The sequence below is a fragment of the Rattus norvegicus genome, chromosome 5, assembly GCF_021556685.1.
Source record: "Rattus norvegicus strain SHRSP/BbbUtx chromosome 5, alternate assembly SHRSP_T2T, whole genome shotgun sequence".
NCBI lineage: Eukaryota > Metazoa > Chordata > Mammalia > Rodentia > Muridae > Rattus > Rattus norvegicus.
Genome location: NC_141538.1, coordinates 122,883,757 through 122,897,668, shown reverse-complemented (window position 1 = coordinate 122,897,668; position 13,912 = coordinate 122,883,757). Strand labels below are relative to the sequence as shown.

Below are 13,912 nucleotides of genomic sequence, written 5' to 3'. Positions count from 1 at the left end.
TAAGAGGCTAAAGCTACTTAAAGGCTTAAGTTTTCACGTGCATTTGGTTCAAGTTCTAGACTAGGGCAGTTTCTGAAAAGATGAAGTGTGAATTTATACTTAAAGCACAGCACAAATAGCCTCCTGGGAAATCGGGGCAGGAAATGGGGTTTTCCAGACACGCCATCCAGACACGTACCTTGACTAGGATTACATGATGCTTGCCTGTGTAGCCAGTGCCCTGAATAACATTACGTTGTAGGTGATAAATGCAAGTGACACAGAGTTTGTATTCATTCCTTCCATTTACCATAAGCAGTAATTGGCGGGGCCATAAAGAATGTCACAAACAGCTTCCAGTACAATCAGAATCCATTATCTCTTAAGTGCACATCCCCCTTTCCCTTTTGCCACTAATCTCACCCTTCAACCCATTCTTTATACTGCCTGCAAATTACCTCTCCAGAGTAAAAGGAACACGAGCAATCTCCTCACTGCTTGGCAGTGACTCCTACTAAGGGTAGGCTAAAGTACCACGTCATGATCCTGGCAGTGAGGAACAAGAGTGTAGCTCCAATTGACTCTCTCTCTCTCTCTCTCTCTCTCTCTCTCTCTCTCTCTCTCTCTCTCTCTCTCCTTTCTTTGTTCTTTCCTTCGTTTCCTCCCTTCCCTCTCCATTCCCCCTTCTCTTTTATTCTACTTTTCTAATATTCCTCATCTTTCATCATTGCCTACAACCTCAATAAGACACACACAAAACTTGACTATGTTTAAAATCTTTTCACAACACATCCGCTTGCATGCTGTGTAACTTTAGGCAAATGATTTCTGCTCTGGCCCTTATTCTTTGGCAAAAGAAGAAGAATAAGAAGGAGGAGGAGGAGGAGGAAGGGAAGAAGAAGAAGAAGAAGAAGAAGAAGAAGAAGAAGAAGAAGAAGAAGAAGAAGAAGAAGAAGAAGAAGAAGAAGAAGAAGGAGGAGGAGGAGGAGGAGGAGGAGGAGGAAAGAAAGAAAGAAAGAAAGAAAGAAAGAAAGAAAGAAAGAAAGAAAGAAAGAAAGAAAGGAAAAGAGAAAAAGAAAGAGAAAAATATGTTACAAGTTGAGCTTTCCTAATCCAAAAATCCAAAATCCAAACTGGTCCAAAAACTTAAACTCTCTAGGCACATGTAGGCACAGGTATGCCAACAGAAACAAACAAAAAGTCTCACACTATGGAACTTTATTTGAAGTAGAAAAATTAATATATGTATTCATACATATGTCAACCTTCACGTTATGTGTATAATACACCTGGAAGGGAAATGAATTTTGTGCTTAGACTTGAGTTCACCCTCAAGATATTTCATTATTTATATGTAAATATTGCTGCTTTTTAAAAATCTAAAGTATTTTCAGCTCAAACACTTCAGACAAGAAGTACTTAGCCACTATGCATAACTCATAAATATATTATGGAGTTAAATATATCTAGGACAATGTCAAACACATTCAAAATCCTGAATTAGAATAGTACTGTCAGGTCAAAAACATACCCCACTCTGTATCAAAAGGGCAGGCTCAATGACTCAATCCAAAATTGAGTCTAGGCCCAGATCAACGTGGACAACAGGAGGATTTATGGTGATTAGATAAAAGCCAGAATTCCTCAGAAACTTGTGAAATTGGTTTCCATCTGTCAAAAGAAGTCATTTCCCTTAGCTCTGACAGAAGAGGCACATGGCCCCACTGTATATACCTGTAATTGTGCATCAAAGCCCATGCCAGTCTCCAGGTTCCCTCAGTCCCTATTCCCAAGTTCTAGTTGCACATTTCAATACCTCTACCCTGACCCTCCTCTCTTTCCCAGATACACTGCTTGTACTTTTTATAACAGCAGGTTTCCCCCTCCCCACAACCCCTGCTATTCCCACTACACACCCTCTCCCTCTCCCTTTCCCATTTCTTGCTGTTCTCCCTTCTCTCACAGATAGACTTGGCCATGTTGAATCTGTTTCTCTTTCCCCTTTCTCTGGACTCTTCTAGCTGTTCCTGGATATTTTCTCTCTCCCATGTATAATAAAAACCTTAGTAATATCATGGCATGGTTTCATCAGCAGTTTCTTTACTGTAGATGAGGATGTACACGTCCTTCACAGTTTGTTTCCTTATAATTCTTTTCATGGCCTGATAAAAGGCTCTTTCTGCTTATTCTTTGCCAGAAAAATCCCTATTTGCTCTTAAGACCCAACTTTAATGGCATCTCTTCTATACATAAACACTAACACATGGCATGTTTTCTACTGAGTCCAATGACAATGATCAGTACACTTCTGTGATATTTTTCACACTTCATTGATTATTTATCGATGAATATTTTTATCTTCTGGCTACTACTTGAGTATTTTAAAAGTTAAAAATTTCTTCTAAGTTTGTTTATTCTAATACCAAGATTGGGGAAAGTGATTATTATTTCTCTTCAATAAATAATCATATTCAAAATTAGATGTCTCTCAAACATTTTCAATATTACTAGGAAACAACCAAATTGAATAAAACTCTACACAGATTCAGTGGATTAATTTGAGAAAGTAGGGCTAAACTGCATTCTGCAGAAAGGGTGTTAGAATAATATTGCATTTTATTTTATATGTAATATATTTCTCTTTTAATCTCCATTTGTTTCAGCTTTGTCATTAGAGTATAAACAACTTTGGCTTTGATTACTTTTATACTTATGTATTAGACATGAATTACACATTTCATAAACATTGGTTAAAGTAAGTATTCTAGCTATTGTTTGGGCAACTTGACAGATCCTTTTGGGAAGAAAGAACTTCAGTTGATGAAATGTCCCCACTAGACTGGCCCATGGGCAAACCTGTGGGCCATTTTCTTGGTTAATGATATATGTGGGAGGACCCATCCCATTGTGTGTAGTATCACTCTTGGGCAAGTGGTCCTAGGTTGTACAAGAAAACAGACTAAGTAAGTCATGGGGAGCAAGCCAGTAGGCAGCACTTCTCAATGGTATTAGCTCCTACCTTCAGGTTCCTGCCTTCACTTCTTCTAAGTGGTTGCATATGTCCCAAGAGTTGAAAGATGAAGTAAATTCATTATTGAATAATAAGATAATTCAAATTAATTCTATATTTGAGATGGTGTGAACATGATATTTTGGGATCATGGTGATTGTCACAATGATAGAAAACTTAATTAAGACAATAAGAACTCTATCTTTTAATAATGAGAAACTAAATTGGGAGAAGAGGAATACAAGCTTTCTCCCATAGTATTCAATAACTAAAAGCATGCTGCTTTTGCTTGTAAGCATGGACATATAGGTGTTGAGTCCCATGGATATATTTCCTATTCTAGAAGGCAGCATTTTAGGAAGTAGCTAGGATTTATTGGAGACCAGAAGTACACTACTTCCTGAAGGATAACTGATGACTGAGGAATGGCTCCAGTCTAGAAAAGATGGTTTAAAAAGTTGGACATCTTGCCGCAAGTGCCAGGCAAGTGAACAGGTTTTATGGTCAGATGCTTTACACATGAGCATTGTGTTTCAAAAATTGTTACATTGGATATGAGGTCAAGGATAAATAAAAACACCAGCTTGAGAGTGATACTGTCACATTTTGTACCTAGTGAGGCTGAGTAGTCCTAACACACACACACACACACACACACACACACACACACCACACCACATCATTCAACAACAATGTTGTTATCCATGTGGGGAGTCATAATTCAAAGAACTAAAAATTTGGAGTGTGGATCACAGCCAAATAATGAATAATTGAATAGAAATACTTAGACAAAGAAAGAGAAGAGTCTTTTATACGTCTAACATGTGACCCTGAAAAGAATGCAAATAAAGAACTTAAGATAATGTGTGAACATTATAGTAAAGAACTTAAAATACAGTATAAGAGGGGAAATATAGGTTGGACCTGAATTGTTTTTTGTTTCTTCATAGCAATTTATATAAGTTCATTTATGTAGGTTGAATAAGTAAAGACAAAACAACCTCTTGAAAGTCCCTCCATTCAAGCCCATTATCACCATACTTTTATAAATAGCTAGTGAGGGGAAAACAGGATATATACTATGTAAAAATTAAATCAGTTGAGTCAGAGGAATACTTTCCAATATCTGTAATATAAGTGCTATATACTGAGTGGCGTTATTGGAATTCTTTTCTCTTCAGTTTTCAAAGTAGGCCAGAAGCCCATATGTCAAAGACGGAGCAATGTGGTTTTGCCCAAGGGTAAGAGGGAGCAGTAAGATAATTATTCAAATTTATTCCAGATTTGGGTTTGTATAAACATGATAATTAACAACAACACTTTGAACATTTACTCTTCTTCAGATATTTCTAAAGTTTCCAGAATCAGAACTATACAAAGGTGCGGTAAATCTATTGATAAACCCAACTTCACAACTCAGGTCTCCAAAGCCAGAGCTGCATGTCCATTTCATCAAAGTATGAAGTCTGAGAATAGCTAAAGAAAGACGAATGTTCAAAGAGTTAAGATGGGAACTGGACCCTCTGCATTGCTTAGCTTCCTCATGAAAATTACTTTAATTTTGTTGCAGAAATCAAAACAATTCAGTCCTCTTGAAAGACGTCTACTGTCTACTGTAAAGTAATAACATGTTTTTCGGGACTTCTGAGTATGTATCTTAGAATTTCCAACTTAAGTGCGTGTTCTAGAAAATGCCAATCATTAATTAGCTAAGTCTAGTTACACTGCATCATGACAGGGAGGCAAACTAAGGTGGGCGTGCTGAGCTTCCTCATACAATAAGAAAATGTAAACAGCATTGGGCTCCTGAGATCTGGGGGGGAAATCATTCAAATACATAAGAGTCATATCTATTTTCTAAAAAGGGATTTTCCTGACCTATTTCACGACAATAAACTTGGAAAATGTTAAGCATCTTACAAAAGATACAATAACAAAAGGAAACATCAATGTGTATTTAATCAAGAGCTGCAAACAAGTTGAGAATCAACTTTACTAAAAAAAAAAAAAAAACATGGAGGGGTATGTGAGCTGGGAGGAAAAGGAGGAACATAGTCGTACCTACAGATATTTTAGAAGTCTGATGATTAATGAATTCTCTATGCCTGTATTGCATTACATTATGCCAATGTCTTGTTTCTTTTTTTGGCAGTTGTGGGAACTTTTGTTTTAACTCATCTAAAAGATCATTTTATTAGCATAAGTAACCTCACATATCATTAAATTGTTCTTTTTGCAACTTGCAAGAAAATTTGTGTAACGCATGAGTAAAACTGTCTCTTTAATCATTCTAAAACTTCATTCTTTTGAAAAGAAAAAAATTAGTATTTATAGCTCGGTTCTTCTATCACATCAAGAATCTATTCTAAGAAGAAGAAAGGTCACATTATTATACTTAAGAGCCAAAAATTGCACATTAATGAAAATACCAGAATTTTAAGAAAATTCTCCAGTCTTTGAAAATTATACACCTAAAACTAAAGGTCCTTCAAATCAATATATTGATTTATTATTTTTCAATTAGTAAGACATATGCATTTATTCATTAACTAAATACTCTCCTATATATGTTCCTTTAATGAGAATTATATGCATGTTTATCTTCTTGTATTTAGTTACACCACTCAGCAGATTAGATATAAAGTCACATGTGTTGGAGGAGAGGCAAAGAATGAGAGAGAGGACTGCTTCAAATCAGTACATATTTTTACATGAACACCCTCGTTCTACAAATGCTATTACCATTGGTAGGTTTTGAAAAGTTAGTCACATGTGCTCTACAAGCAACAGAGAGAGCAATGAAATAACAGCATGCGATTCATCAAAACGACTAAACAATTCTTCAAGAAAGGATACCATGCCACAGTCAGAGGCAAGAATAGATAGATCATTTTTAACTATGTGAAGTATATGTTGGCTGAACATTGGCTATTCATCAAAGCGAGACACATATTTCTATGGGTAACTATGATTAATCAACACATTGTGCACAGAGCAAGCACATTTTTCTGGCGAGGAGGAAACAACGCAGTGCATATTAATTTTCAAATATTCGGAAGCCTTGGTTGATTATGGTAGCTGGTACTCTAGCATGTAGGCACAAAATCACTGTGGGGATTACCTTAAAAAAACCACTTCCTGCTTTTATTGTCATGCTCTGTGTTAACTAAGACTGAGGCACAAATACCAATTTGGAAGGTTACCTTAATCTGAAAGAACATGTCCCTTCAAAGAAACCTGAAGTGGCCCAGATTTTTCAGGTCAAAGTAACTTAATGCCAGGGTTCTTTCCTTGTGCTTCTTCACTGCGCTGCTTTAAGGAGGCCAGCCTATTGCCTTTACAGTCCATGTAAAATATATGCTAGAGGTGGAGAGCTCAGTTCAGTTCTACAGAGTCACTAAACTCTTATACTTGGTGTACCTAAAGTATACATCATTTTTAAGTAACTTAAGCAATTTAAAATCACAGCTGACTATGAGTGCAACTTTGTAAGTGAGAACTTAGTTTCCCTATTCCCTGAGCAGTGTAAAGATAAAAGTTGGTAAGGATAAAGCTCACCCTGGTCTATGCCTCATACCCATGACAAGACAACACGTGTAGTTAGGCTTTGATAAGTTATCGTAAGAAGTAGACTAGAATTGAGATGAAAATACCTATTCTTGTACCAAAAAAATATAAACTGCTAAAATAATCGATCACAGAACAGAGATGAAACAAAAATCTTACTTTTAAAAACTCTCTCAATTCCCTATTTTCCAAAATACATTTTTGTAAGCAGTCCTTTCGAAGAGTCTCCACAGTCAGAGGCTTATTTTATCTGGAAACAGCAGGTAGCACAAAGATATTTAAGCACACTGTACGCTTGTGTATTCTTAGCTGACCTATTGTATCCCTTCAACTCAGACGTGTGCTATGCATTCAGAACAAAACTCAGACATTTCCGTTTTCAATCTTTCTAAATCACTACTGAGAACCCAAGAATCTGACGAGCACAGGGGATGCCATTAAGTCCCCTCTTACCATGTATGAGCCACAGTGAAGCGACGCCGCTGTCGGATGCTTTTATTCACCAGCAACTTTCTGAAAAAGCATGGTGAATTCCTTGGTGAACTGCGTGGAGAAATTTTGGGAGATGTAGGTCTGTTTCCTGGTAGCTTTGGAAGCTCAAGTTCCAAGCGCATCTGCTCCTTGAAAGTCTTTATGCAAACCTCAGATTCAGAAGCTGGAAGTTCTTTGGAAGAATTTTTTGCTGTCATGTCTCGTGTGGCGCGCTAGCTTTCACCATCCACAACAACAGTCTTGAACATAGCAAAGGCACTGCCGCAGGTTAAAAGGCTGCTGGGTCCGCACACTCGTCCTAGGCTAATTTGGGAAGCCGTGATGGTTCCAATCCTGGAGCACTTCAGAGCAAGAGCAGCATACTGGGAGAATGGCAAGTCAGCCTGTCACAGGAGCTTTATCAGGCTGCCTTTGCCTCTGAAAATGCGCCAAAGTGCTTCCTCTGTCACCAGCCTCCTTGTGGATGGGGCTTGTCTGCAAGTTACACACTGAGACTCACTGAATCCATTCAGCCGAATGTATCAACTCATGAAATATTCATGAGGGCTTTTGATAAATCCTTTATATGTAATTTTTTTTTGAAAGAAAACCTTATCAAACAAGCTTCATTAACTCAGACAGTAAGCAAAGCCTGGCCACCCAGTCACTTTTGTCTGCACAAAGGGCGGAACCAGAGTCCATCCAGCATGTGCTTTTAAAGTCTTCATTCAGAATTATCTTGCTCAGCAGTGCACACTGCCGTAACTCCGCCTATCAAATACTATTGGCCCAGGATTCTTTAAACAACTGGGCTGTCTGCCCCCTGAAAAATCCCCTCCACTGCTCGGATTTGCACTGAATTTGAGAGGCTACTGTCTTCGGCACAGTCAAAACTGATTAAGTCAGGGATTGCCAAAAGCCTCAATAAAACAGCTTTTCAGATTTCATTTCTGAATCAAAGAGCTGAATTGCTGAAGTCCCCACACCCCCTTTCCTTCTTCAGAAGATCCCAAACGGCATCAGTTTAAAAAAGAAAAAAAAAATGTCACCGAACAGGAAAACATTGGCTTTGGTTCATTCCCCCAAGGAATTTAAAACCTAATTTTTATTCCAATAAGCATTACCCTCATTGTTCTCTTTACACTCATTGTTTGCAATCTGCCCACAGAAGCCACTCGACACCAAAGGCAAAGCCTCTTCTGATGGCCAGAGCACCCCTAATCTGAAATGGAAGTAGAAGCCAAACATAGACCCCAAGTTAGGTACTGAGCATGTTTTGTGAGTGTGTGCAGAGATGTGCACAAGGTGTATATGCCTGTGCCTGTGTGCACCAGAGAGTGAGTTTTTACATTGCTTGTGAGGTGTCATGTAGTCAGGCCATGTCTTCAATTTGGCTTGGCTTGGATCTTCTTTTCTTTTCTTCTATTTGGTTTTGGGAGGTGGGGGTGGGGCCTGGGCACACAGCCTCTATATATTTAAAGGCACACTGACGTATAAAGAGGATCATTGTACATTGTACAATATGTATTCACAATCATTGGAGCCAGGTTGATAAATGTGACAAATCACGCTAAGATTAGTCAGCTAGAGTGACAGAAAAGGAAAGATGCATAGTAGGACTTCAGTGAGAACTAGACTGATGTGTAAGGTCTTCCAGCTGTATAAAATCCCTTCATATGTCATACACTGAAAGTGTGCTAAAGGTTAGAGGGATTAACAATGGCAGATCACTGCTTCTGTATGGGAGCAAGGGATCCCACTGTAAGCCTTGGGGAAGTGACTGGAGTTTAAACTACTGACTTCTAAGCACTACTTCAGAAAACTCGTCAAGAATCTAAACAAGTAACTGAAGTGCATTGTGAACAAATGCACAACCACGGAACTTTAGACAGTACTGAACGATCATTGTTTAGCAAATGAATCCTCAAACAAGAAAACAAAGCCAGGGAACTGAAGAAACTCATCCAAGTCCATCCCACTCAGGTTTCTTGACTCCTGGTAGCACTGTTTACTTCACTATAAAGTGTGTTTGTGTCTAGGTAGGCTAGGTTGGGATCTGAAAGTATTTGAAGTATCCTGAGATACTGGCCTGAGATAAATGATAGATTGCTGGTAGTTTGGGGGAAGTGTGTTTAATGCTGCCTATTTGCTGAATTCTGCATCAAGCCCTTTACCCAAAATACTATGATTTAAAACCGGGACCTGAGATTATATGATGCCATCATGATTCACAGTGACCTGTTAGCAAAGATAAAATAGCAAATGGGACTCATTAAAGCTACTTCTCATAGTTAGTTTTCAAAGCTGACAAGATAAATAAGAATTTTAGAAATTTCTTCTCAGAAACAAATAATGGCAAATTTTTGTAGCCTTAATATGGCTAAGTGTACATTGAGGTTCTGACCAGAAAAAACTGCTTGTGTTACCTCTTGAAGGCATTCCACGTATGTGTCTTCAAAGCTACACAAACTTGCTAACCCTACCTATCCCAGAAGGAAACCAGGGTCACCATGAAGGTATAGAGTGTAAAATTTAAAAACTAATCAGACTCTTTGAAAGCCTGAATTTTTCATACTTACAGTATTTATAAATAAATGGAGAGAAAAGAGGAGCTGGGGCCTTGAGGCCATGTCACCAGTGGTCCAGTTTTCTTCCCTTGAACTTCAGTTTCCCAGGAGTACTGTAAATTGGGGACCAAACCTTGTGGGGAGTGTTAATGATTCAAAGACTGACATCCTGTGCTTAAGAAACGTCTAATAAGTAAAAAGGAAACCTTCCTGTCTCCATGTAATTCTTAGCCTTTGGCACCTCAAAAGGAGAAATGAGTAATCCCAATTCATCAGTTTATAAATATATACCCTTGTGAGTTCTTGGAAATTTCATCTATAGTATATCTCAGTATTAGATAAATAAATCACTGGAATCACCATCCTGTCAGAGAAATAGAAAGAATAAAATTACTTAGTAATAGACAATTATTTCTTATAAATATTGTGGCTATTTTAGTAACATTTCAGTATTTTCTAAGTTGTAAAGAAAGACCAAGTACTTATTATCAATGAAAATAGTGTTTTAATGCAAACATTAACACCATTTTAAATGCTTTAAAAAGCCACCACCACCTTTTTAATAGCATGGTTTTGTATAAAATAATTAGTCTTTTCTATTGATATCAGTATAAAATTTGAACTTCCAAAGTTGCCATTGAATAAAATTTCTCTGAGTATCATTTTCAGCCTACCTTTGTAAAACTAAACAATTTTAAAGACCTAAAACTGAACTTCCTGTAGCCTTGCCTTAGTACAACACTGAATTCAAAAATAATAGCACTATAATTTACTATGAAGACAAAACTGAAGGTCTGAGATAAAAGAACATATTCACAATCGTTTTGTGTTTTTAAAGAGTATAGTTAAAGCTAACAATATTAACAGTAAAATTCTTAATTAAGTCTTTATCTACTTCACTATCTAGCTCCTTCTTACCAAAACAATATGCCATCTGAGTAACAGAAGATACATCAATTCCTTTTCTTCAGCGGAAGGCCTGGTAATGAGAAGGAATTGTGTCAACAAAGGACTGTAGCCACTTCCAACTAGCAAACAGCCGGAATGCTTTTATGCAAGAGTATCAATACAAATTAGAGTTTCAATGCTCAAGAAACGGAGCTGGAGAATCATTCTAGCATGATTGAAATAAACATAATGCCAGACAGAATACAAAAAAAAAAGTTTCTATTCATCTTGGTAAAGTACAATTAACTGATACATATAAAGAAACTGCCACTGAAAGGGCACCACAGGAAGCATCCCTTTCCACTCAAGTGCTGCTACATTCCATCATGTGAACAGTTTCATGCCTCCCTTCATGATAAACTGATGACATCAAAACCATTGGCATCCATCGTCTCTGGAATTCAGTTTCATTGTGCTATATCATAAACTTTTCTAAATGAAGTATAAGTGGGGGAAAGGAGGTGAAACTTGTAGGCACTGGAGGTATAGCTCACAGGAAAAAGACCTTGCTTTGCTTGCTCATGGCCCCAAGTTTGGTATTCAGTAACAAACAAGAGACAGTTGTAGTATTCTGGATTCCAAATACCATTGCAAGGCTTATTATTCTGCATATCTAAAATGCTCAATAGATAGTCCATAGTATCTGCTCACTGAACATACATTATTTTGTCCATTTTCAAATGAAAGCATTAGAACAAAAACTGTATATTAGGAATGGTCAAGTAGGTACACCTAGGTCTGCATGCTCTATTGCATTGATGATTGTATTGGTTTAGTGCTACTGAAGAGACTGGTATAAATACAGCTAAAAGAATACCCAATGGAATGCTTGCTCCCAGAGTGGGTCTGGTCCTATTCCAGGAATTTTACCTTCTCAAGTCCTAAACGTCTTTAGTCTAAAGTGGCCATAGTGATCGTAAGATCACTAAGGCTTTGTTGTTTTATCCATAGGCTCATATTTAATTACTCATCATTAGTGAAATAGTGTTCACCTGTGTAACCTGCATCCTGAGGAGCAAGATGGGAGGTTACATCATGGATACTGGGACAATGATATGATTCTTGGAGATACATTAATCAAAAACAACTGTTCACTCAGCATCCTCCAGTAACTTCTCATAACCCAGAACAAAATCCACAGAAGCCTAAAGGGTCCCAATATACCTCTGCTCTGTTACCTGCAGTTCTTCTCTGACCTCAGTTCTGGATTCTTCCCTCTGGCTTCAATCTGCTCCAGAAACTTGGTCTCCTTGTTCATTAAACATGGCATGCAAGATTCCCTTTTGCTAACATATCTACATGGCTTAACTTCCTCGCCTCCTAGTGTCTATCCACATAGCATATGACTAAAGACTTCTTAGTCTTGACACAGCAACGACTACAATACTCTGTTTCCTTCTCTTTGTCAGTATTCAATATACTATTTGCTTGCTAATCTTCTAGACTTTAACTTTTATGAAGGAAATTGCTTTAGTTTTTTCCATCCCTATAATCCCACTCTGGGAAGAATGCCTACCACGTGGTAAGTACTTCATGAATACTAATTGACTGAGGAAATGATTAATCTTTCCAGTGCAGAGTAAAATGAGGGAGGAACAGTCAAGCCAAAATGGGAGAAGCAATTGCTCTTAAATTTGAGAGAATTCATGTTCTACCATTTTAATGATGTTTTTATTGTTTAAAATGTGAAATTTTTATGAATTCTTTGAGAATTTCTTACAATAATATAATGAATTTTTATTATATTTATTCACCACCCCAACTGTTTTCAAGCCCACCCTTCACCTTTCCCAACTTCTTGTTCTTTCTTTTTGGTTTTAAAGCCACCAAGCCCAATTTGTGCTGCTCATATACCATTAGTGTAGAATCATCCAGTAGATTGTGGAAAACCTACCAGAGACCGCATCACAAAACTTTGTCTCCTTCATTTCCTCAAGTTCTTATATCTGACTTACAAAACTTATACGTTTTTCTAAGTCTATTTTACTTAAACTGTGAGCATCTGGCCTTGTGTACTTCCTCATGTGATGCTTCTCTCAAAGATCCACACCAGGCGTGATCACGTGGCATCAGGTGGCCTTGCTTCATCTTAGTTGAACAGTAGTGGTTGGACAATAAATGGATGGTTTAGAATATGATTTGGACAATAACCAGTTAGTCCCAGGAATCCCTTTAGTTGCCTTTCTGTTATTGACGGTTAGAAAATTCTTAATATAGTAAAAGTAGAATCAATATTTATGAGCAATATTGAGAGAGTTACTACTATCTTACCCACATATCTTGCCTAAGTTGCATTTCGTTTTTTGGTACCTATAGTCCTTCTTAAACAGTTGTGAAAATTTTTCAAAATTATTATTCACATTCTTACTTCAGTGTAAATGAATAATTCCAATGTTCTGTACCCTCTGCAGTTGGGTGGGTCCTGGTGGTACAGACTTGGCAAATGCTCTCTGCTCCGTGCTTTCTGGAGTGACAGAGTGAGGTGCCTCTTGTACTAGGTGCTTTCCATAATGATAGATACCATAGAAGAAAAGTACTGAGGAAATGTCTTTGTTTCCTAAGTCACTGCACCTTCAAGTTACATTAGCAGTCACGAGTCAGATACCCAAAGTGCAAGAAGAGAACTTGTCTGCAGTGTAGATATTTGAGAGATACATGAAGAGAAGTTACTTCAGTTCCCAAAGATTATTCCAAACTTCCAACAAACATCCTGTACAATTGATCTCACATCAGTGCTAGGGTCTCTAAGGCATATTTGGGAAAGCCTTTTCCTCAAAAATTAGGTTTAGCTTTTGTTTATGCTCTATACTGTTATCCATAATCTGTGATGGACTACAGTTTCAATGTCTCTACAGTTAAAGAGGTTAAGCATAATAATTACCTTTAGGAGTCCATGTCAGTGATACCACAGAGATCAACATAAGAGACAATCACAGATGGAAACACAATAGCATCCAAACCACTGTATTTCTCTTAGGAGAAGGATAGTATTTAAAGGGGCATTTGTTTAGGTTTTCAAGTTACTTCAGAAAACAGTATTTTCCTGATCAAGGTTTAGGGAGCTTTAAAAGGATACAAGTATGGATATCAAAAAAATGATAAACAAATGGAGATTTAGGGCCTGTGGTTTTAGCTCAGTCACAGAGGCCCTGCCTAGAATACATAAAGCCCAGCATTTAATACATAAAGCTCAACACCAGAAACAAAAACAGAAGAGCAAACAATAGGGAGTAACATTGAAGCAGCCTCACTTAATGTCAAGATAAGATTAACAACTACAGACTGTCCATTTTAAGCTTGCTAATGTTCAAAATTCTCTAAAATCTACAACAACGATGCCTGCTACTTGATAGTAAAGAAAATGGAAGTT

At 37.5% G+C, this 13,912-nt stretch overlaps 1 protein-coding gene across 3 annotated transcripts in view; it reads right to left on the bottom strand.

The window, feature by feature from the left end:
• The window catches only part of Pde4b (phosphodiesterase 4B), a 576,426-nt gene that overhangs the window by 374,966 nt on the left and 187,548 nt on the right, over positions 1-13,912 (bottom strand). The window contains 1 exon segment of one of the 3 annotated variants that reach the window (NM_017031.4): positions 7,010-7,419. Coding sequence (NP_058727.3) covers positions 7,010-7,245 — 236 coding nt within the window. The 5' untranslated portion in view covers positions 7,246-7,419. 3 annotated transcript variants of the gene reach the window in all.